Genomic DNA, 24,653 nt, shown 5'->3' on the forward strand with positions numbered 1-24,653 from the left:
CTTAATCAGAGCTTAGTATAACAGCTAGTGCTTTGGAACATGGAAATTTCATATTTTAATTTAGAAACAAGAAGAATTAATTTAAAAGCACAAGCACTTTTTGCTAGTGTAACAAAGTAATTTAGTATAGTAATTATAGTAATTTAGACAGGTGTTTCTAAATGTCATTTTTATTTTCTTCATAGAAGTCAAAGCTTGCTGAGGTGACAGTCTGTGGATGATGCCACATTATTCATATAACAGTAATAAGGCTGACCAAAAAACTGCAGAAGGGCATTGTGGAACCGAGTAACAGCGGAATATGGCAGTCAGTGAAGTCCAGTGTAAATGAATATCAATGAATACACACAGGGGAAAAAAAATGTCTTAATTGTACATGGTGAATAGCAAGTTTTGAAGTGATTGTAATTCAAGAAAAAAGATCTCAGAGTTACAACAGACATTTACGCATAACAGCTTTTGTGTTTACTGAGTAGAGCTGGAGCGGATGGACAAAAGCAGCCTAGAGAAGGTTGGGAAGGACTGGCTGTTATCTTTTCCAGTTCAAGGGCTGCGGACATCAAGCGAAGCAATGGGAATCAGGTTCCAAGTTTAAAAATGTGGAAGGTGAAGGTTCTTCAGACAACGGCTATTTGAGCTCTGGAACTACTTGCCAAAGGATGTGGTGAACAATAAACTCTGAATGGGTCAATGGGAGACTGAGCAAGTTTATGCAAGAGAGATCAGCTTTATTTCCTTATACTTGTTTAAACACTGTTTAATTCATCATTCTCTGTAGTCTGTCTTTACTTTGCCAGACTGTAACTTGCCTCGAGACATTCTAAGTGCCATGCAGTTTATTTCCAAGCAGATGACTGACGGGTGGGACGCTAAATTGCCATTGCTCTCTGTAATTGTGCTTCAAAATACTGCCTGGAAAAGACACTGAAAGCTGTCCAAGGCTAGCTATGAGATGGCCAGCAGTGTGTGCACTGCTCTCCACGGTGTAAGACTGCAGTGCAGAGGGGCGCACCCCACCTCCCACCCCTGACAGGAAACCTTCCCGCCCATCCCCTCGCACCGCCGGAGGCGTGACTCCCATAGGCGGGTTGCGGCCGGCGTGGCCTGCGATTGGCTCGGAGCGCGGCAAGCAGGTCACGTGACGGGGGAGGGACCAGCATCGGCCGACCTGCTTATAGTCGCCGGGCGGGAGGGAAGGGGGCAGTTTGTTGGGTGCTACGTGCGTGTTGCTGCAGTGTGCTGTGCGCGAGCGGCCGGCGGTAAGCGGGGGCTCTGTGCTACTGGAGAAGAGCGGGGCTGGAAGGCTCTGCGTTTGGATCTTGGCGGGCTCCGGGCGCGCCTCTCCATTGGCTGCGCGGCGCAGGGGTGGGGCTCCGTCTCCCGCCATTTTGGGCGTGCGTTACTTCAGGTAGGGAGGTAGGGTGCTTCTGAGGGGTGTCCGGGCTGCTACGGGAAGGCTGTGGGAAGGCTTCGCAGCTGCCGAGCTCGTGGTGACCTCTGGCATCTTGCTGGTGTAGGGCTAAAACGCGTGGAGCTCTGAGCTGAAGGAGCTTCCTAACCGCGTGACTTTGGCTGAGTTCTTAGTGCTGCTGTAAGAGCTTGCGAAGTGGGATCGTAATACTCTGGCTTTAGCCGTAGCCAGGTATTCTAATTTTTTTTTATTATTATTTTCTATTCTGCAGTGATCTGATGAATTCCAAAATGAAACAAAGCCTGAACGTGGAGAACCCATCTGGATCTCTGCAGGTATGAGCTTTGAGGTGTTGCTGCTAGAATGCAGGAGCATGTAAAGAACAGAAAGTGCAAGGTGCAAGTTGGCGAGTGCTGTGTTGTGAATAACCTTGGTGTGTTTGAAGGTGTGCACTGTGATGTCTTGGAAATGGGCTGTTAGAGACACAAACCATATATATCCACTTGAGGTATGCAACGTGCTCCCACCTGACTTAATGCTCTTGTCTTGGGAATGCTGTATTCTGCTTGAGCAGATGTGTTTGAGTGCTCTTCAGTACACAACAAGTATGTATTAGCTTAAGTCTGAGGTAGCTTGCTGTCTTAAAGCTGCTGCTGGCCTGCTGCAGTTCAGTTACTGTGTTTAGGACTGTATGTAGGGCTCTACAGAGTGGGTTCTGTTGTGGGGGTGAGCTTACAGGTGAAGCCATCTTGGTTTGAGCATACTGTAATTGTTGTAAGTCTGTAGGTTTTTTCTACAACCACTTTAATAAGTCTTAATTGCCTTGAGATGATAGCAGAGCTTACTTTTATTTCCGAGCTAGCTGTTTAGAAGTTACCTGAGATTATACTGAACTTTTTTTTTTAATTAAATGTAGACCTTGACTGGAACTGGAAAATATGACATAATGTAGTCTAATAGCACTCAAGAGAGATTGATTACAATAAGAATTTATTAGTGAAAATGATCTTCGATAAGTCTGCTTTTTTTTTTTGTACTTTCAAATACTTAATTGTGATGTGTTAAGTCAAGTATTAGTCAATAGTTCCCTGGCAGAGCATACTAAATGCTGGTCATCAATAGCAGCAAGCAGTGTCTGACACAGTGTGATTCCTGTTCCCACAGTGGTTAGTGTTTGTCCTGCAGTTCAACAGCAGGGTAATTGGTGGCAGAAACTACCGTGGGAAAGGTGAGCTCCTGTCATACGAAGCATGGTGTGGATCGGTGACTTTCTCACGCTGGCGTGGCATTGTATTCTGGTTATTTTTGCTTGGTTTTCTGCCATTGTTTGCTGTCCCATGGTGGCCATGTAACCAACCCAATCAGAGAGCATTAGTGTAGGAAATAGATATTTACGTACAAGAAGAAAAGTAACAAATATATTGTTTATACAAAACAGTAGCCTGTCTGGATCCAAGCAAAGAAGTTGTGGCTTCACTCTGATTAACTGAAGCAACACCATATGTATAAATGAATACCATTTATGTGTTCATAGACAGTAAAACCACCAATAAAACAATGTAGCATGGTAAATAAACTTGCTTTTGCAGCCTTTGTTTCTGTTCCCCCAGAGTGTAATACTGCTGTTGTCAAACATGGCTTTGGGAGCTTTCATTGTAGCATGTGTTATACTGCTTTTCAACTGGCCTTGGAATGTAGTCATGCATTTCTGCCCAGTGGCCTGTTTAAGCTCTGTTGAGAAGACTGAGGGTAGAGATTGAGCTTGGCTTGATAAGATTACCTCTGTTGTAGAAGACTATATTCCTTTCTTTGCATAATATTCAAAGTAGGTTAAAATATCATCTCTTTTTGAAGAGGTGAACAGTCCATTATGCTAATGGCAACATGGCAAACTGGAGTTTCAGTTTATGTAGGTAAGTGTGGCAACCCTTTGAAGCAGTGTTTCCTTTCTTTAGAAGTACTTCACAGACACTGCATGCAGTGCTGCCCCAAGACGGACTCTTAAGATGATTCAGCCTTCTGCAAAAGGTTCCCTGGTTGGAAGGTGTAATGAGGTAAGAGAATCACTTGTAGAAATAATTACACAGCTACTTGTACTGAAGCTTCAACTGAAAAACATGTAATCTACTAATTAGTGACATAATCTAAGCTTACTGTTTTAGTAACAATACTTAAAATTAATAATTGTGGAGTATTTCAGGAAAACATTTGGGAATGTTCTTATAGAAAACATCCATTATAGTCATATTTTATGTAAGCTTGAAATATGTGAAGAAATTGGAGGTGGTAGTCTTACTTGCAGTCCTGGACAAGCTTGCACTTGCTAACTTGTATTAAGAAAACAATAAAAACATACATTTAAATGCTGCTCTGAAACTAAACCTGCTTTTGTTTTATGCAGAAGAAATCTTCAGTCAAGAGGAAACTCTGGAATAACCGGCTTACCTCTTCAGCTTGTAAAGCTGAGGAATCTGTGGACAGAGAGCAAGAAAATGAGAATACAGACGATGTTATTCAAGCTGTAGATCTCATAAAAAGTATGTGGTAATTCTAGGAATAATTTCTTGCTCTTTAAATGCTGTCTTTCTACTTGAAGCATGACTTGAAGCATGGTTGTTTTGTTAGGTAAGTGTTTTTATGTAGTGTTTGGGGGAGCTGATGATACTTTCCCACTGTAGTATGTTAAATGCAGTGTATTTGTCTGCTATTAAGAGTGGCTCCCAATACTGATTACCATGAACTCTCTGTGCGATGTTAAGTCTGGTAGTTCTCTACTTCAGCTTATCTATGGGCTTTCAACTGACTAAGCTGAAATGAAGGTCTGTTCTGCTGTAGGGTGCTGATGCTGAAGCTCCTGAGTTTCTCAGGACTAATTATAAAATACTGTGGGTTTTGTGGGTGTTAGTGTTCAGTGTGGACAGTGACTTAAGAGTAAGACTCGTGTCTTCCACATGCTGTAATATTTGGGACATCTTCTAGGAGACTCAGCCTATATAGCCACTAATAAATGTGGGGTCTTTTTCTCTGAGCTTGCGTTTCTCAACGTAAATGTGCTACTAAGTGTGTGGGGAAAACACTACACAGTTTCTATTCTTGCAGTATCTGGAATGCTTGTATGTGAGTTAGGTACCTTAAGGTGATCTCCTGAGTTCAGTCCTAGCTTGGACTTACTGTAGCTTCTTACTTTAGAAAGTCCTTCATCTCAATATTGGAAAGAAGTGGCTGAAGAAAGGAGGAAGGCTCTGTATGAAGTGCTTCAAGAAAATGAAAAGGTAGCTGGTGAAAGTTAACTAACTTTTGTACCACCAGCAGCTATTGTTCCTCTGTTTTAACAACACTTTTTTTGTTCAATTCAGTTGCACAAAGAGATCGAACAAAAAGATGGTGAAATCGCCCGCCTAAAGGAGGAAAATGAGGAGCTCATGTCACTGGCTGAACACGTGCATTATTTGACCAGCATGATCGAGGTACTTAAAAGTAACATTGTAGGATGAAATAGGAGAGATCTGTGAGGCTGTTATTAGCAAAGCATGACTTCATTTGTGTGCTCATAGAAATGTAGATTATTGTTTGAGCTGCTTTCCACAGGCTAGCTCTGATAAGAGGCATAAGAGCCCTTTTTGGGGAATGAGTTTTTTTCCAGCTTACACTTGGTTAAGGAGCTGCAGCAGTATCAGAAGTACTTGGGAGATATGTTCTCCAAAATGAAGATTCAACCTGTTGTCTCCCAAGAACAGTCTGTGCATGTTAGAGATGGTGACATGCAAAGGAAGAGTTAACTTGCACTTTATTGGGATGAGTTAACTTTTTTGCCACTTTGTGGCCTAAGAAAAGCCTAATGTACAAAGCCTGTCTGCAAGGCTTATAAACTTGTAAACTGTAAAATGTCTTGTTTAATTAAAAGTGGTACTATAGATGCTAATATTGCTGAACTCAATAAAAATTGAAAAGTATGCTTGATCAGCAGAAGGTCTCAACAAAGAGCTGGGAACCAGAGCTTAGTTACAGCCTTACTCTTTTAAGGGAGAGTGCATCTCTATGCCTCAAGGAAGATAAGTCACCTGCAAGAGCTAAGGCTGATTCCACTAGCTGCTGAATAGTTCTTGAAAACATGTTTGGTGCTTTAAATTGCAGACCTACAGTAGATTTAATTTCTGGAAGTAGCTGCTGTTCTTTCTCTCGGAGAGTTCCTTGGAGACTGGTAGCCTTGCTGCTGAGTCTGTGAAAGCAGGAATAGCTTGCCTATAGCAGCCCTGGAACTATAACAAATAAGCAGCCATGAAACCTGGATGTACATATGATCATGTAGTTGGTTAGTGTCTGGACTGAGCTCTCTTGTGACATAAGAAGCTGGGTGCCTGGCAGTCTACTTCAGTTATCTGATTGGACTGGACCAGTTGATCAAGTTTACTTCATGAATTTCACACTAATCGTCAAGTTTCAGTTAGTGTGATTATTTAGATCAGTCTTAAGACTCCATTGATTTACTCCACCTGATATTTCTGTTATTCAGGGAGTGTTGCTTGTTACTGGCAGACTCCCATGCAGAAATAATAAGCTTGAAGTAATGCTAAAGCATTAATTGTATGTAAAACATTTTCAAATACATCTTCTGAGGAGTGAGGTATATGAACCATGTCATGCACTGTTTTACTGATTACTAAACTCACTTCAGGCTGTCTTACTGGTTATTAAATTCATACAATCCCCTGTGGTTTTTCTAGAGGCTAACGGGGCAAGAATCTGATAATCTTGAGACACTGGAAAGTCTGGCTTTAGATGAATCCAAGCAAGAAAATGAAGAACTTAACCTTGGTGGTGATGCAGACAGCACTTCTTCAGAAGGGCCATCACAAGCATTGTGTGACTTAAGGAAGAGTGTCTTGCTTCAAGTGAAGGAAATTAACAACTGTGACCTTAAGTAGGCTTATGTATGTGGATTCTTTTAATTGCAGACTTCCCCTTGAAAGGACATACTACATCTTCTCAGGTATAGAAACTCTTGTGGGAGCATGAGGGTGGCTTTTAACTGAAATTATGTAGCAGGGAGTATCTCTATACTGCTTGTAAAACTTATTACAGGCTGCAGTTAGTTGCTTGTTTAAAATGCAAATACTGTGTATTTCAAACTGTTGTTTAAGTATCAAATGGTCTGACATAATGCATGAGAACTGAGAAATAAATTTTTGCCTTACCAAAGCAGTGTCTTGTCTGAGTTGAGGAATGGCTAATTTTAAGCTCCACAAGTTGATTGTGGCTGCTGTAGATGGAAGTTCTCAGTGTTTTTAGAAGGACTGCCTGGGCACTTCTGAACTCCCTTGATTTATTTTTATTTTATCCAGAATTCTGGAGAGCAGAATGGCTTGAGGGGAAGGGAAAAGCAAAAGCTGGAAAAAAACTTGAGTGCTGTTGGTGAGATGTAAGATTTTTATTTTTTTTTTTCTGAATGGATAATAAGACTTCAGATTGATTCTGAGGTTTAGTTAAACCCTTGCTTTGTCACTCTTAAATTATTGCTGCTGTCTTTTAAAGGAGTCTTTTCCAAGGCGTATAGGTGAAAGCTTACATAGAAAATGGTAGGGTTTTTTGAAATTTAAATTTGTCAGCTTATAGAATAGCTCAGTTGGAAGGGACCTGTGGAGATCAAGTCCAGATCCTGAGAGCTTTAGGAGCTAACCAGAAGTGTAATAACCAGAAGTGTAAAGCTCATCACTGAGGGCAAAATTGTCAAAATGCTTCTTGAGCTGCTGACAGCTATGGTGTTCACCACCTCACTAAGAAGCCTGTTGCAGTGTTCCACCAACCTCACAGTAAAGAATGCTTTATTAATGTCCAGTCTGAAACTCACCTGCATGTTTTGTGCTGTTGTTCTGTTATTGGTAATAAAGGAGCAGAACCTGCTGCCTCTTGAGGAGAGCAAACAGATGGAGACCACTCAGACTTGTGTACTCTGCCTCTCCTAGCGAGATGTAGCTTTCAGCCCTGTTACAAGCTTTGCCTTCTTTTGTGTGCTTTCAAAGGCCTTAGTATCTTTTATATTGTGGGGGTCGGAACTGCATCAGTGCAAGTATAGCAAGAGGATTGCCTGTGTTCACTGCTGGGCTATGCTTTAATACCCCCCAAATGTGGTTTGCCCTTGGCTGCCAGGACATGCTGCTGGCACATGCTGAGCCTGCTATCACCACCTCCAGTCACTTTCTGCTGAGCTGCTCGTCTCCTACTCTGTACCTGTGCCAGGCATTACTTTTCCAAACACAGAACCCAGCAATTACCTTTGGACATCGTGCTATTGCTATTACCCACTTCTCCATGGTAACTAGATCCCTCTGAAGCCTCCCCTGGATGCTCTTGCTCACTCTTCAGCAGCTGTTCTGAGAACTTGATAAAGATGAAGTAGCCATGCTTCAGAGCTGTTCCAGATGGAAACTGGCTGTCTGTTTTCAGAGTACTGTTCTTGGTATTTACCAAGGGATGAGGCAGTATGTTTGCCAGTACAGTGTTTACAAATGTTTCTCTTGTAAACACTTAAAGACTTGAAGTGTTTACAAGAACAAAAGGTACACTTCAAAAACTTTTGAGGACCTTATCTGATAGCCGTATACAGGAATAAAGTATTTCCAGCTCCAAGTGCTGAGGTACAAGGGAGAGTAGTGCAAGCTTTCTAGTCTTTGGTGGGATCTTGGCAGTTGTTTGGCAAGGGTCTTCCTTGGCCAGGCTCTAAAAGGTGGTGGCAATTGCAATACCTTGTGAAGAGCTTAATGCAAAATGCAATGCTGCATGACTTTCAGCTGGCTGAAATAATCGGGGATTTTAGTTAGTGGGTTTCTATCAGACCTTCCCAAAACAGGTGCTTCAGGGCATGCACAAATGCCTTCGGAGCGATCAGATTGGTATTTTTAGATTTCTTCTGTATACTATTGTTTCCACATGGGTGCCAGTTAACACCTGTTTCACAACACATTTAAATGGGTATATTGGAATCATTACAGGATTTCTGGCTTCCATTTAGTCCTGAATCTGGTAAGCAAAGCAAGGCATCGTGTTTTCCTGGGAATGTAATAAACAAAAGATTACACCCTTCAGTTGTGCTCAGAGGACTAAACATAATTCTTTCCATCACGAGTGTTTCCTTTAACTTGCGATAATGCAATGCTCTACTGAGTAAAACTAAAACAAAAAAAAACCTAACAGCTTGGATAACGGCTAACTTCTGTAGAACAATTTTCTTCTTGGGGGAGATGGGTAATATGGTCAAGTGACCTTATTGCCTGGATTCTAAGGTAGTGAAGGTTTTTCATGCCAAAGTAGTTAAGCAGTAGAAGCTGAGTTTTAACTTTTCATGGCAGACCTTTTATGCAGTGGAATTGAATTTATTTGTAAATAAATTCATTTTATTTCTATTTCTTCTCAGGTAGCGTTATTTTCAACATTTGGAGTAGTTTACGTTTCCTCAGAGCCATAGAAGGCTATGAAGTTTCATACATAATTCCTTGGCAAGTTAGACCAAGCGAGTGGAGGCAGCTGTTGGAACTCTTTTCATGTTTTGGTGTTTTCTAATTGATACAACACAAGCTTGAATGCTTGATAAAACAATTGTCAGAATGCTCTAAACCCAGAATTCGCATGCACAATCTGCATCTTGCATTTGTCTCATCTTCATTAAAACAGCCAAGAAGAATGTTTATTAGATCTAAATCGTGTGCTGTTTTTTTGATTAAGTTCAAGTAACAAAGGAAAGATGCTTTTGAGTACTTGGATCTTTCTTTGAGTTGAGAAGGACTTTGTGCTAAGTAAATCTTTCATGTCATTCATATATTCTGCATACCCTGCAGCATTTGGCCAGCCTGTGATTAGAACACCTCTTACTTTCAAAAATACACAGGTCAGTTAGTGATTACAGCATGCTTGCACTGGACAACTCCAATGCATACTGTGGCAATTATCAGAGAAACTAGTTTTGTTATTGAAAAAAAAAAACATACTGTGAGAACACCAGCTGTGAGAGATGAACTGTGGCTTGGAAGCTGAATCTGTATGTGTTCTTTGTTGCAGATGTATTGGACTTGATCAAGTAATATCTCCTTGTTATATCAGAAATATTAACTATAGAAACATCATCAGGAGCCTTGTGCTGCTGCATTCATCGCTGTTTAAAAATGTCCTAAAACAGTTGTTTCATTTTTTTTTTGTCCTGAATTCATTTTTTTTAAACATGCATGCATTGAAGTTGTCTTATCAAAGTACGAGAACTTTCTGTGTGTGGAAAAACTTGTCAAATGCGTGGAAGTTATATGTAGGCTATATGTATCTGTTACAGACATCTGATGTTTTATTTCTGTTCAAATATGTAAGGAAACTTTCACTTAGCACAGAAGCACAGCTCTGTAGCTGAAAAGCATCACTAAAGACAAAGGCATTTCATATCCAGCTAAATTACAGAGAACACTGTCATGCAAAACAAAATTATCAGTTCTGGGACCTAAGTAGAGAAGGTGATTTTTCCAAGAAGTCATAAATGCCTTTGTGCAACCACCTAACCATCATGCTGCCTCTTTTTCATTGTTCAGCCTGTGGTCACAGTTTGATCTTTTGCTGATGGACCTTAAAGTTTCACAGATGTGGGATGCATTTACTGGGTCCTGGCACTTTTCCACAAAGAAATGTGCACGCCTTGAGGACAGAATGTCAGGTATGTAAGACTGAAGTGTTGTGAGTCTGGACGTGTTTCAGGAAGGAACAGCTGTGCCTGGACTAGCAGAGACAAGTAATCATTGGTTTGGAGGGGGCTCATGTTAGGAAGAATGTTTTAGCTGGAAGACAAGCTCAGCAAAAATAACCATCTCAGTGCAGAAGTTCATTGTATTGAAGACAATGCACAGAGAAGTGAATTAGACCACAATAACTCCTTGGCTGGACAACTAAAATCACTTGATGTTTGGCACTGTATTGCTTGCCTGAGTGACCACAGCACTGACGTGTGCTGCAGCTTACTTTGCAGCCTGCACACAAATAAGAAAAAAAGATCAGTTTAGTTATTTTTTTTCAAAGGAAGTACACTGTGTATTCATTTACTTTTCCTTAAGGGCCATCTGAGGTTGTTTTTAGAACTGAATTTGAGATTTTGAGCAGGTTTGAAAATCTACCAAGCCCTCATTAGTGCTCTGTTCCTGCTGAGACTGAATTGCATTGTTACCAGCTCTTTCTTCAGAAATCATTGTGTATTGTTAACTTATGTTTCCATTCGCGTAATAACAGGGTAGTTGAGAAATGATAAGGATGAGGAAATGATAAGAAAACTATTTTCTGCTGCTTTGTAGATCTGCCAACTGACCATGATGAAATGTGATTGGTCATGTTCAAGGCCAAACCCTGGGGACAGCGATACCTCTGGGGCACCTAAACCAGCTGAAGAGGAGCACTGTGGGTTCTATCATCAGGTAGGATTGCAAATTGAGGTCCATATGTAGGATACACAGTCCAGCAATCCTACAGACTTCTAGTTTTGAATGTTTCATGTAATAATCAGTATATAACAGACTGCAGCATGGAGCAAAGCTACATTAGATGGCTTTTTGGAGGCATGCTGATTCCAGGAGGAATCTTACGGATGGCAACGAGAAGCTCTGGGCAGGCAGATTGCTCCTGCTGCTGTAGCTGGAGGCTGTAGGTAACTGTATCTACTGGGCAGAACCCAGCAATGCTAACAGCATGGTGAAAACCATGGTAGTTCACAAAAAGTGTGAGGGGTAAAAAATAAGAACAAGCCACTGACACAAACACCAGGCAAATTTGATTCCTGAGAGCACTTAACCTGGCGTGCTCCTTAGACTCCACTGCTGCTGAGCAGGAACTGTTTTCTTCACATGCTTTTCTGGACCTAGTTTTAATGGGTTTTTAGAAGGCTCAAGGTGTTTGCTTTTTCAAGAATTTGTGACACCGAGGGCAGAAACTGCTGAGATTCCTGTTTGGTTACTTAAACTGAATGTAGGTTTTTTTTTCCTGTATGTTGTCACAAATCATGTTAAGACAAGACTTTTTCTTTTAGAAAAAAAGTAAATAAAAGAAAGCTAGTGCTTAAACTTACCTTTAGCCTTTATACATCTATATGCCAGGTTCAAGCTTGTCAGTCTCAGGTACCACAATAAAAACCAAACTCTGTGTCTCAGTGTTTGCACTCAGATATCTGTGAATTTCCTCACTGAGTCTGAGGGCGCAATTTTCTCATACCCATTTGGTGTGAGCTGTATATATGGGGCTTTCAATGATTAGAATACTGTAGTGGATGAGCTTTACAGTAACAAACTCACTTAAACTACAGTGAGACAGAAGCAAGTATGCGCCATCAACTCCATTTAGTGTAATACCTGTACGTGTGAGCAACCCCATGTTCTCTGTAGCTTTGGCTTTTTGATCTTCAGGCACTTCTGCATACCTCAGATCAGTTCAGAATGCAACACCTACATAGCTTTTCCCCCCCAAAAAAATTGCATTCTGCTCTGTGATGCACAAACTGTAGCCAAGCAAGGTTTGATAAGATCTGATGACAGATAGAAAAATATAAGAATATTCCTGGTTTCTTTTTAAACACTGTGTGCTTCTTGCTGATGCTCTGAGACAGGAGGAAGGGTGCCCACACAGAGACACTTGAAGCAAACAGAGGACGAGTGCTAAGAGGATGCACTCTTCACCTTGCTTCAAAAATACTATTTTAGTTTAGAACTTTTTTAATGTGCTTTTGTTCACCTTACAGAGATACAACTAAGAGCAGTCATTTTCACTATTGTTTCATCCCTCTATTTTTCCAAACTTTCTGATTTGTGTGTCTATTTCTGTTACTAAAACAGCTTGCTGCGTACCCTCCCTTGGCCAACAGAAAAAAGGAACTTGCAGCAGTTGTGTATACAAAAACATGAGCTAGTATTGTATCATTTCTGTGCTGAGTTCTGCCTATAGTAGTGGGGAGTGATTTCCATGGTAGTTTGAAAGTTACGTGAGCCTAACTATGGAGAGGATACTGGTAGAAAGAAAGATTATACATATGGACTGATGTGCTTAGTACTTAAAAAATAATCTTTATTATAACTTAAATGTGATAGGAAATAAATGTCACAAAACTAAAGGGGGGAAAAAAAAAAGCAGAGGTCAGTACAAAAGAACACCTTGAAAGAACTCAGCTGCTGGGACAGGTGTGGTACAAAAACCAGAACATGGTTATTTCACCTTCTGTATAAAGAGTCTATGTCCCTCAGTAAACAAGTAAGCATTTTGAACTGTACAAAATGTACCTTTTTAATTAAAGGGAGAATATATATATTTATAAATATACAGATATGTACATTGTTTAACATTCACCATTTAAAAAAAAAAAAAAAACAACAAAAAACAGAATAACTTCTGCCTGCCAATGTGTTTGGCGCTAAAGGCTTCCTTTTGATGTGAATTGGTTGCAATCTTTTCTATGTAGTCTATGCAAATTTGGATACTATAATTGACATCTAAATATCATTTCATGCATAATAAACACAGTACAGAAACACTCTTCTGCTAAATTCTGTTCACCTCCTCTGTTATCTTCAGGCTCATAATCAACAGCTTGAAGCACCGTCTTCTTGCAGTGGGGGAGCGAATGCATTCACTTCACACTGTTTATTACTGCCTCCAAGGTCTGCTTTAGTTTGTTTCAGTTCTTTATTGAAATCATTCTATAGAAGCTATCCTCCACTAATTACAGTGTGTGAAATCCAATCCTGCTTGCAACCTGCAGGACAGAATGGCTTTGGGGACTCGTGCAATTAGCTGTATTCATCACTACTTCTTAGAATAAATAAATGTGCTTTACCTTTTCATTTAGTTTTTCAAAACCTACATGGTTATTTGATCCTCATGAATCTCTGGATTAATGATGGTTCATTGCTGGAGGGTGAGAGAAAGGAAATAAAAGACTAGTAGAGGCATTCAGAATGAGTCACTAAAGTGACACCTCCTTGGGCTTGCATCATGCTGCTTCTGGAGGCAAAATTTGAAGAAACTCGCTCTGTATTTCATTACTGAGACAGCACATGGAGTTCTGGGCTGCTGGAGTGGTTCTGGGAACACTGTGAGGCAGCAGGCGCTTTGTTCGGCATTGGAGAGAAAGTTGCTTTGTGGTTCTGCTCAAGTGGCCTCCTACTCATCCATGTCACATATACACATCATGTGTCTCAAGTTTTCATGACCACTTCAAGGAAGTAAACGCAATTAATGCTCAGTAAAATATACAAAGATGCCAGATTCTAAAAACTCAGAGAAGTTTGCCAAGGCTGAGTAACTGCAATTGCATTATTTATTACAAACCAGTCAAGAAAATATTGTTCCTCAGCCTCATCTGGTTGTTCCATCATAAGCTGCAGAGGAGCCAATAGGAACTCTTTAGCTGTGTTTAGATTTTGCTTTTCCTTAAAAAGTTGGTGAATTGCTACATTTTGGGATGCTCCTTCAAAGTCTTCATTCTACTTCCCACGCTTAATGGCAGCTCCATCTTTCTTTCACGTCTGTTACGCTCAGGTTCTTTTCCTAAAAAGCTGTGGCAGATTCAGTTCCACGGCGACTTCCAACTCTGACGAATTCCCGAGGGAATTTGTCCAGCTGTTCGTAGGCCAGTCTCCCATCTTCACCTGAACACAACATGTTAAAGCATCATAGCAACCTATATCACTGCCATACAACATGTGAACTATTGGATTCTCTGCTATTAGAAGGTAACCGGTAACTTCTTTCCCTCTTAACGTTTCTTACGTTGTTGAAGGCAACTTCAGAAATTACTTGGAAAGTTAAGTATGTTGGTACAAGTAACTTAAGGATTACTTGGAAAAAAATGTTCAAACTATTTCTTAATTTGCCCTTGCAGGTTGCTTTTATTTAGAGCAAAACAGAAGCAGCTCTGGCTTGTATGGCTAGATGACAGAATCTGTACAACTATCTTACTTAAATGACCTGCAGTGCTCCGTGTCTCAGCTGCAGCTGTAATATGAAGCAGATGATGTTTATCTGTTTGTAATTTAGGTGCTTTCACCCACTTGTTGCTTTCTGGCACTTTTAAGAAGTGAGTCTAACCACATCTTGAGCTCACCATTAGCAATCAAAAAAAGGTCTCTGGTACATCATCTAGAAGAATGGTACAATCTTCCAGAGTTTGTATAAGTGACATAGGGTTAAATGTTTCAGAATCTGAGTACTCTGGCAGCAGAGTAAGTTCCTGCTAAATTGGTAAATGAAGAGTGTGTGTTTGATGAATTTGCATAAGTAAAATTAGAAATGGACATATACCCATGAGCAACACATTCTGTCTACCTTATGGAGTTGAGGACAGGCCAGAAAAATACAGCTTTGTTTTCTTTCAGTAAATGGAGTAGTGCCACTGAAGTACTGGGGTCCTGAAACTGTGCAGCCACAGTTCCAGTCATGCTGATACACAGCTAGATAACAGGTTAATGAGCAGGGTGGCTGCTGTCCCAGGGAAAAATGAAGGTCTCTGCAAGGTGTCTGAGGTTCTGTGTGAAGGAGCTGTTGCAGGTTAGGATCTGTCCAAATAAGCATATGGAGATCATTCAGCTCAAATGAAAGCTTGGTAGTGCTAATGGCACTTGCAAGTGTGATTTGTTTCAGTAAGCTGTTTAGGCAGCTAGGAAGTGCAGGGTACAGAGGATGCCCAGAACAGGGTGTGATATGTTGCAGAAGAGGAGCTGGTCCTGCCTCCTCAAGGAGGAGAGGTTACACTCCCTAGGACAAGCAGAACACAAATGCTGTTTTCTACATAACTTCAATAAAAGGTGTTGTACTGAATGCCTACACTTGTTTTGCAAACATAAGGTCATTATGAAGTAGATCCCTTTTGTCAGCTTTTCCTTTGCTGTTTTTCCATTTCTGCTCCCCCCCTAGACTCAGTTCAATTTCTCTTTTTGGTCCATTTTCATGATCTTCAGAATGAATTATTTCTAAGAACATATACTTTTAACCTGTTTTTGTGTAATTCAATTGTTTTATGTGTATTTCTGTTCAAAAAGGAAACAAAATGCTGCTGTAAAGCAGGCAACTCACCAAGTGAGAGCAAGGTTTCAGAGGCTACTTTTCTAATCTCTTCATTGTCAGACTGGCAGAGCATGACCAGCATTTTAATACTCTCAGTAGCCTGGAAAATAGAAAAAAAAAATCATATGAACACTACCTATTATGGTTTAATTTCAGAACATCATATAGGAGTATTTACCACCCTCTGTGTTTCCTTTCCCTATGCACTTGGAAATACCATCTTGTGTCCTTGGTCTTGTCTTAAAAGTGTTCACAAACCAAACTGCATGAAACATGCACAACCCTTCTGCCCTGTCTCACTTCATGCAGGATGAGAAGGGCTCCTGCTCCACGAGCTTTGGCCAGGAGGCTGTGCAGGGGAAGCTGCTGGAGTGCCCAGCACTAACATGAGAAGCCCCATATCTCATGCTTCATGCAGGAGAAACCATCACTCTGCTGTAGGTCTATTGCATGGAATATACTTTTTTTTGCTGTGTCCAGTGCCAGCTGAGTTAGCAAGCAACTGTTTTTCCTTTCTCTTATGGGAAGTAGTACAGAAGTGGTACCAGAGGTGAGCTGATAATGTAGCATGGCCTAAACTTCCTCTTACAGTCTCTCTGTGCAGTGTCACAAATTTGCTACGTATCTCTTCTACTGCTGCAATCTACATGCATTATAGTTAGTTTTATCCTGGAAAAGATTATTTTCTTCCTCTCCTTCAAAACAAAGCTTTGAAACTGTTTCCAAACAAGGAATCTGTAAAATGATATGCAGCAATGCAAAACAAAAGCTGCTGTTGCAATTTCTATTTTATCATTCTCACCTCTCAGGTGTCCTTTCTTTAAAGTAATGCCAAGAACCACGACTAAACTCCTTGTCTCTTACCTTGAGGTATCTCAGGGCCAGGCAGGCTGCTTTCTGCAGCTGGAGGTTGGGCTGGGTTAGCGCTTCACAGTAATAAATCAAGGCCTGGAGAAACATAAAGAGAAGTAGCCTTGAAAATGTCTTTGGCTGTGTGGAGCAGCAGGCTGGAGAGTGGAGTCTGCCACGAATGGCTGGAAGTCAACCCCTAATTTCTTCTCATTCCTTTTCTCCCATCTCTTTAATTTCTGTGCTTAATCTGGCTTTACTTCCTACCTTCAGCATCTGTGCTAGACTCACATCTTAGGTGGCAGATCTCAGTTGCCAGCTTCCTTTAGGGAAAAAAAACGCAATCTACATCTTTGTGTGCTGATGATGCTGGGGACTTGCCTTCAAGCTGGGTTTAAGGTAGGCTGGCACAAAAGCCAAGATGTGGAAGATAGCTGTAGAGTTCTGTACTTCCTAAATACATGCGTGGTCTGGTTTAGCACCTGTTTAGTACAATGACAGGTAGAAGCAGACTAGCATAATGATAGAAATAAACCTACATATTTGCAGAAAAAATAGGTGGAAAATCCCTCTGGTTCAGTTTAAATCAGGCTCAGAACAATCATTTTATAAATGTAGACATTTGAGACACACAGACAGAAAAAAAACTTTATGATTATATAGGTCCCTTATGCAGTAGGTGATTTTCTGCCACTTACCTTCTCCCTGAAGTGCTTGTTTTCTGCAGTAGCTGTCAGAAGTGATGCCACAGACTCACTGACTTCATTTTTATTTTCATTGAGAAGTAAAGCCAAAGCTCTCAAAACTTCTTGCTGTGGTGGGAGGTTGTTGGAGTTTATTTTGGACACATTTTGATGCAGTTTTCCATCTTTCACAGACTGCAACATCTGAACCACAGAGGCTAGAAGTGTAGGAGGAAGGCTTTTGTTACTTTTTTTTATCATGTGTTTCAGATTTCTCATTTCCCCACCAACAATCCTCGCTATATACAGAGGACAGATGAAAAATCCCCATCTAAATATTGCAGTATTGTGGTGTATCTTCACAGGGAACTGGGCTCTAGGTTGGGTTTGTTTCTCAGACATTCTTCTTAAGGAGGTGTATGGGAACTGTTGAGTCACAGCCTGAACCACTGATTGATCACCTGAGGCAAACACTGAGTCAGCTGTGGGAGCACAGGTGAAGGCAATTCAGCTGTGTGACTGGAAGGGATGGAGCCTGGCTGCACCTCTCTTAGGCCTCATTTCAGGGCTGACTGCCCCTGGGGAAGGATCTCTTTCTAGAGCTCACTTCTCTGTGTAGTTTTTTCTGCAAGCCTAGATCTTTGGATGAAGGTGAGTATTTTTTTTCCTGTTTTCATTGGAATAATCTTTCCAGCTGTAACAGGAGGATATGAGTAGATGGACTAAATGGGATGCTTTTGTATTGCTTAAATTCTCGTTGTAACAAGGGAAAACCAATATCCTAGCCACTGTATTGACTTCTAGTACAGTTTTATGGAAGTTTTTCCTAGGCAGGTTGATGTCTCCCATCAAAAGCCAGGGCTTATGTGTTTCAGAAGTGACCTGAAATGTCTTTTTCCTTCTAGACTTTTGATTAAAGTTCTCCGGTTAGAGAAAACTAGACTCAAACTGCATCTCAGCTAGCTCACTATAGAGTCCTGGAACTCAATGATCTTTGAGGTCTCTTCTAACCTAAGCTATTCTGTGATTTTGTGAAAACTTGACTTGCCAGGAATTGCAGTCTAGCATGCTTTGTGGAACATCTGCTTCTCTCTTTAAGTCTTGGAGGCAGAGCCTACCAGTGACCTAGGTGCTGTGATCCCTTGGCTCCTGAGAAGATCTCAGCATTTCATAGAATCACAGAATTCATGAGATGTCTGCATAAAGGAGGATGAAAGACTGGAACTCCACCAAAGCTGTGGGCATGGAAAACGTGCCAGGCCTTGGGCCTGGCTCAGCACTATCAGCTATTTCCTGAAAAGTAACTCAGTGATTTTTTTTTTTTTTTTTTTTCTTATTCATTTGTGGAAATAGAAATGACTGATAGTGAATCTGCATCAGCGCCTCCCCTTTGATATGTGCAGCTCTGGGATGCAGTCACATCTAGTATCCAAGGCATTTCTTTGCCTCTCCCCCATTCTCCTGTAAAATCAGAAGGACACCCATGCAATCTTTATTAGCTACTATATTTTGTATACCCTACCTTCTTTAGCAAGCTGCAGCAAATAGCTTCCAAGGTCATTAACACTGTGGCTGGCAAAATAGTTGTAATACTGAAAGACAGTAATGATTTCTGAGGACATGGTAGAGTAGAGGACGGGCTCTGTCCGGTCCAGAATCTGAGACACCAGGATTCGGAAAACTGCAGGGACAAAAGGATGTGTTATGAGAACAGAAGCTGCTGGCATTCCTGCCCAGGTGTGTGGCATGCAGAAAGTGAGCCTGGGAATATCCTGGAGGGCAGCAGAATGGAACAGGAAGGAAAACCCCATCCTGGGTGGGCATCTGCAGTCTGAGCAAGCCATCCTGTTCCTGCTCAGGGAGAGCTAGTCAATGGAGCTGGAGTTTGACAAGTGGTACATCCAACCCCAAAAAGAAACCTATGTTCAGATAGACACACTTGAATTTGTACACATTTCATGCCAGTGAACTGTAATGGGACATGGACATTATATTAACACGTTATGGTTGGACTAGGTGATCTTTGTGGTCTTTTCCAATCTTAATGGTTGTATAAAATTGAGAGGATTCCCACTGCACTGTATCGCTTTCAAATCTGTATTTGGGAATGCACTTTCTGATTACCTCATGAGTCTTTAAACAATGATTTCTCTTCACTTATTTTCTCCTATTCCAATCTGATTATTTCAGGCTAAAATTGTTCCAAGAATTTGTTGTATTAGTTTTCAAATAACATCTTGGAGCCATGCCCAAACAGACCTCCAGGGGTTGGAAAACAAAGCAATGAAAGCTGAGTAAAGCCCAGTGCAAAACTGTTCTCCCTTTTGATGACAAATAACTTCTTTGCAGCAGCAGGAGGTACCTGTTTCTGCAAGCCCTGGACATTCCTCGTTCACAGTGGCAGCAAAATTGATATCCAACTGCTTCATCATCTTGTCTGCAGATGTGTGATAGACTCCTGAAGGACCAGTGCACTTCATCCAGAAAGCCAGCAGTGACAGCTTCTTGTGGAACTCGGGGATTGCTGAAGGAGAAGACAAAATGAATGATGAAGCAAAGCTGTGCTCAGTGCACTCTCTTTCTAAAGGGAAATGTGATATGTGTGGAGAACATCCACTCCATGTCACTGATGGTCACCCTGTGTCACTGCCTTCACAGAGGTGGTCGCATGCTGACCCCAAGTTTGTGATGTGTTATTTCTGTTTCCTGAAGGAAGATGTGAGGAAAATCTGCTTCTGATCCAGTTCTGGACACTGTCTCATCTCTTTTAAATACCATGAATTACTAGGGGAAATAAATGGTCTGCATGAGACTGGTCCCTATCCAAGCACTGCTCTGTAGCCTTGGGTAAGTTACTCCATTTGGGACACACTGAGGAGTTGTCTTATGACTCCTGTAGCATAAGGCAGATCTTGAATTTCCTCGAGAAAGAGGTGGAGGACAAATTTGGCTGCCAAAGTGGCAGCATCCCCACCCTGTTGCTGCAGCTACCCCTGCTCACCTTCTGCATGTCAAGCAGGATAAGGATCAGTACAACCCCTTCTCACCTGCTTATTTCTGAATAGGAGTACATAAGACAGAATAAGGCAAGGCTGGAGAAGGCCTAGGCAACATGATCTAGCTGTGATGTCCTTGTCTATTGCAGGGGAACTGGACTAGACAGCCCTCAGAGATCTCTTCTAACTCTAAGGATTCTATGAATAAGGTCCCTGACCAGCTTCAGTGACTGCTACATCTGTTTGTGAGTTGTCTCCTGCTACGGTGCACTCCCTGCAGTTAATTACAGTGGTTATTTCGGCTAGCCTCCTGCCCAAACCAGCCCTTTTCAGAAGGAAGACCCCCTAATGTTTCTCTTACCATCAGTAAGGGAGGTGATGCTTCCCAAGTTCTCGGTGCTGATCTCTGCAATATTCTCCATCACAAGAGTCTGCCTGGACAGCTTATCAAGGAGGTCTCTTGTCACAAATGGTGTTTTACCAGAGAAGACAATTTGCTAATGGAGACAAGGTGGAAAGGAAGAAAAGGAGTCATTTTGAAGCTTCAAAACAAAACTTAAACCTCTGAAACACCTGGCACCTGAAGAAATGCAATGGCAAATTCTTTGCCTGGAATTATCAAATATTTCTTGTTGCTCTGCTCTGTTTTGGCTCTGATCCCCTGCCCAGCTGCCTCTGTTTGGTGCTTTCCCATGGCCAATACTCCCTGCTGCTGACATCTGTATTTTCTTCAGCAGTCCAACATCATTCATATCAAACCTGGACAGTGTTCAAGCCTGCCTCCCTCAGCTGCATATTTACTGTGCACTCTTGTAGACGAGCCCAAAACTCCCTTTTTCTCATACTTGTGAGTCAGCAGCGTCCAGCTTAGTGCTAAGGGTACTGGGATTAGAGTTGTTCTGCATTGCTACAGTGGGCTTCTGGTTATATCTGAGGTTGAAGAGTCTTCTCCCAAATGCTGGGACTGTTGTGGTGGGGGTGAAGAATATGGGGAGGGGAGGCTCCTACTGCCACCACAGCCATCCCAGCACTCGCTGGCCTTGTTAAACCATTTATCCCCATGAAAATGTAAAAACATAATGCAGAAATGAACTGTGCTCAGTACCTGGATGAGCTGTGTGCAGTACTGCAAGTGCTTAACTATGGTTATATCGAGGCTGTCGCTTCCTGTGGTCAGGGGCAGAGGGCTGCCAGCAACACTGGTGCCTACCCCTGTGTCCTCAGTCAGGGCTTCGCTGAGGTGGCCCCTGGCTTCAGGGTGCTCAGTCCTGTAACTGCAGAGGGAGGAGGAGGTTAGTGTGGGGCTGTGGCTGCCTGGGCGGACAGACACACACTCACTCAGAGATGGGCAACGAGCACGGAGCAGAGCTGAAAGCAGCGCCCTGGGGCCACACACCCCTTAGAAAGCCAGAAACATGGTGATGAAGACATCATGTCACGCGTGAGCAGAGGTACCTGAGGCACAGTAGGGACAGGCCTTGAACAACGTGGTGTCTGCACCAGCAAGTGTCTATAACCTTGCTGTCACATAGAGGCACAAACACTGGGGGTAAACACCCATCTCTCAACAAATTATCTCCCATATTAGTCCAGAAGAAATAGCATTACAGTTTGTACTGTCTCAAGTACTGAGCTGCTGAGAGCAGGTCTAGGCTATCAGCATCTTCCTGGTGCTAAATTCAATGGTCTCTGCAGAAGGGAAACCACTGCTGGAATATGGGACATGATATTTTCATAGGCTGCTTTAGGCACACTGTGTACAGCTTAGTTTGCCAGTAGTTTCTGTAAGAACGTAAAGCTGTTCTCGCTGCGTTTTAAATCATTATTTCCAACTTAGTCTTGTACAAATGGTCCTCCCTGTGTTTCAATACAAAGCCCGAGGTCATGCCCCAGACTGTTAAGTGTGCTTGGCTGCAGGGCTGGGAGCGTCAGTGCCTGCGGTCCTTTCACTGAGTCGCATGCAGCTAAAAGTGGAAGCAGGAATCCACATTGTCTGGGATGAGCCCAGGGGGGAACATGAGATTTTTAACTTCAAGATTTTAGTTAGGTTCCAAGTTAGCTTGTAACTAACTTCAATTTCTTCTGCTCAAATTAAAATTATGATGAAGTGCCAGCTTAAAGCCAAATCTTTAAATCAATGACCTAAGCTCAGAATACCAGAACAGCAAGCAACACAATTTTCTGAGTTTTTCTTCCCACCCTATCTCAGCCTGGGAAGAGTCAACACGGAAATGATGGGAACTGAATGGTTGTTGCTTGTTTGCACTCAGAATTGTTTTGAACAGGCCATGATAAGGTGTGAGAAGCAGAGCTTCCCTGTTGAAAAGCACGTGGGCTGAGGGAGATGCGCTCTGCTTTTTCTTTTTTCCTGCTCTAGTGCCACACGTAGGCAGTGGTAAGGAAGCAGATGTGCTTTTAGGATCTAATGATCAAAACACAGCATCTTACGGTCACACAACAATGGCAAACCACAACACAAAACACCACAGCTTTTTTTTTAATTTTCTCTTTTTTTTTTTTTCCCCTCAAAAAGACCAGAAGTGATGAAAGAAGGGCAGGTAACACGCAGGGCCATGGACAGAGTACCAGTCATCACTCTTACATTCCAAAGGAAACCTACACCATGCTGCTTAAATCTGGCCCTGTGTTACTGTTATTGACAAGCTTAATCCACTGCAAAGACTCATTCGGCTAGAGAGAAAAGACAAAGGGAGGGGGGAAAAACCACAGAGGAATTAGTCATTACATCCAAGGAAAGCCAGGTCCAAACCTATGTCAAGGAAGAGGCTCTGCCAGTATTGATGACAGCTTAATTTAATTTACCCATCTCTTTTTGGGGGGTAGATTGCACATATTTGAAAAGATTATCCTGGAAGCTAAAGATTTGGTACGCAGCAGCCACCGGAAACCCTCTGACCCTATAAACTCCTCCAGGATTTGTCAATCTTCCTTGAATAATGTATGCACCGGGATCCTCTGTTAGCGACAAAGAGCTGGGGGATCAGTTTGGCTTAAGCACAGCTGGCAGTTGCTACAAACTTACCTATTCTTCTCAACCTCAGTATCTGAAAATACTGAGTCTGCACCTCCTCCACCATTACAAACCTCCTCACCACCACCATCCTCATCATCAAAGTCAGAGGTGTTCAGGAAATCAAAGCTTTCTAAAGCACTTTCAACTGTTAGACTTAAACTGGAGGACCTGCTTCGGCTTACTGCTGGCTTGCACTGCAAAAGCAGAACGAACCAATGAAAACCCCAGATATTAGCTACTACTGAAAGAAAAACATAGAGGATAAAGCTTAAAATTTTCAAATTCTTCATTTTATTTATCATACTTCATTTTATTGGGTATTTCATTTCAAACCTTCATATTCATAGCATACACAATCAAAGCCTGGAAACTAGAAAATCCCTTTCTCCTCCCCTCCTACCTCCTCTTTCGCCCAAAGAGAAGACCTGCAAAGGCAAAAATCAGCATGTTTTATAGAAAGAACAGGTACATCTCAAGTCCAAGTGACACAGCTTTCAACATCCTCCAAAAGGAGAGATGGTAATTAGAACACTGGAATTTGAAAAAGAAAGGCACATTGCATAATGGCTGTTACAGGTACAAAAGCAGATTTATATATAAATACATATACAATGGCACTACTGAATGTATTCCAGATATAACTCCAATGAAGCTAAGCCATATTGGTCCCACATCTGCAGATGTATACATGTGATGGAAGAGAGAGGACTTCTGCGGCCTTTGAAGCCACACTGCTTATGAAGGAAAATGCACTGATTTCCTAGGTGACAGAAAAAGGTAGCATTCTAACATGCAAACCAACAGTGCCTAGAGAGGGAGGAAGTCATCCTATCTCACTGCTGGGATGAAATACCACCAAGGCCTTGCTGGTGCTGCAGGAAGTACCAAAGCCCTGGTTACATGTGGTGGTTCATCCAGGTGTGCCCACAGATTTGACGCCAAGGTTATTTTGCCAGAGCAAAGGATGATCAGCAGATGGAGTTGTGTGAGGACTTCTGCACCTCATGCACTGCATGGCCACTGACGCAGGTACAAAGCTGCATCTTCCAGTCCCAAGTAGGAACCAGGACTCTGTTTCAACTAGTAAAAGAAAACAAGCTGGCCTCTGAGTCTGGACTTGGCTCTTTTAGAACTGTCAAGGTTTGGAGTTTTGCTTCTAGTTTGTTTGCATAAATTGTATGTTAGCATTTATGATGCTTGTCATCTTGAACTGACAGCACAGTCTTTCACTATTCAAACACAGTCCACAACATCTCCACAGGGCTGTCATACTTGTGTGGCACAGATGGCTTTAGCTGCTAGTTCTCTCGAGGCTGGTAGTGCAGCTTCTTCAGGCAAGAACAACAGCAACATGTGGGCTTCATGTTTCTCTGACCATCTGACATGGCCAAGAAAGCTTTCTTCAGACACAGCTGGATTCCAGCTCAGCCTTCTAAGCCCAGCACAGTCACTGGGGATGCTGTGCACCCACCTGCAAGCTGGTTAATAGCCACATGCAGATGGAAAGCAGGTCTGGGAGAAGCAGCCATCCCCAGTGTGCAGGGCTCCTGTCTGCACATCTGTCCTCTCTCCCACCATGCCTGTCCCTTTATGGCTTCCAATAAAAGGAAAGT

At 42.0% G+C, this 24,653-nt stretch overlaps 2 protein-coding genes across 6 annotated transcripts in view; one reads left to right on the forward strand and one right to left on the reverse strand.

The window, feature by feature from the left end:
* The first annotated feature begins 1,178 nt into the window (after positions 1-1,178).
* GMNN (geminin DNA replication inhibitor) lies at positions 1,179-24,636 on the forward strand. 5 transcript variants are annotated; one of them, XR_006171668.1, is made up of 10 exons: positions 1,303-1,408; positions 1,683-1,746; positions 3,367-3,465; positions 3,813-3,948; positions 4,601-4,683; positions 4,768-4,878; positions 6,136-6,401; positions 9,979-10,100; positions 10,729-10,848; positions 19,360-24,636. XR_006171668.1 is itself a non-coding variant. In XM_042836352.1 (7 exons), the coding sequence occupies exons 2-7, from the start codon at positions 1,690-1,692 to the stop codon at positions 6,334-6,336; spliced, it is 687 nt and encodes a 228-aa protein (XP_042692286.1). In that variant the 5' UTR covers positions 1,179-1,259; positions 1,683-1,689; the 3' UTR covers positions 6,337-6,610. The 5 variants fall into 5 exon arrangements, 4 of the variants coding, with proteins under 4 accessions (XP_042692286.1, XP_042692277.1, XP_042692303.1 ...); XM_042836352.1 differs by lacking the exons at positions 1,303-1,408; positions 9,979-10,100; positions 10,729-10,848; positions 19,360-24,636 and adding an exon at positions 1,179-1,259 and having other exon boundaries at positions 6,136-6,610; XM_042836343.1 differs by lacking the exons at positions 9,979-10,100; positions 10,729-10,848; positions 19,360-24,636 and having other exon boundaries at positions 6,136-6,610.
* RIPOR2 (RHO family interacting cell polarization regulator 2) overlaps positions 12,474-24,653 on the reverse strand; it is a 58,205-nt gene continuing 46,025 nt past the window's right edge. Inside the window, 11 exon segments of the mRNA XM_042836331.1 lie at positions 12,474-13,956; positions 13,959-14,028; positions 14,030-14,064; positions 15,488-15,578; positions 16,343-16,426; positions 17,026-17,228; positions 18,533-18,691; positions 19,373-19,534; positions 20,368-20,503; positions 21,112-21,280; positions 23,050-23,234. Of these exon segments, the coding sequence (XP_042692265.1) occupies positions 13,913-13,956; positions 13,959-14,028; positions 14,030-14,064; positions 15,488-15,578; positions 16,343-16,426; positions 17,026-17,228; positions 18,533-18,691; positions 19,373-19,534; positions 20,368-20,503; positions 21,112-21,280; positions 23,050-23,234 (1,338 nt within the window). The 3' untranslated portion in view covers positions 12,474-13,912.

Source organism: Centrocercus urophasianus, unplaced genomic scaffold (genome assembly GCF_019232065.1).
Source record: "Centrocercus urophasianus isolate 14NV4802_14NV808 unplaced genomic scaffold, USGS_Curo_1.0 seq_11, whole genome shotgun sequence".
In the NCBI taxonomy this organism is placed as follows: Eukaryota; Metazoa; Chordata; class Aves; order Galliformes; family Phasianidae; genus Centrocercus; species Centrocercus urophasianus.

What these genes read in the sequence shown, in the direction of transcription:
- GMNN (XM_042836352.1), top strand. Translation starts at nt 1,690, where the DNA reads ATGAATTCCAAAATGAAACAAAGCCTGAACGTGGAGAACCCATCTGGA. An exon ending in AGCTGTAGATCTCATAAAAA is followed by an intron (nt 3,949 to 4,600) that starts GTATGTGGTAAT and finishes TTCTTACTTTAG; the next exon opens with AAAGTCCTTCATCTCAATAT. An exon ending in TGCTTCAAGAAAATGAAAAG is followed by an intron (nt 4,684 to 4,767) that starts GTAGCTGGTGAA and finishes TGTTCAATTCAG; the next exon opens with TTGCACAAAGAGATCGAACA.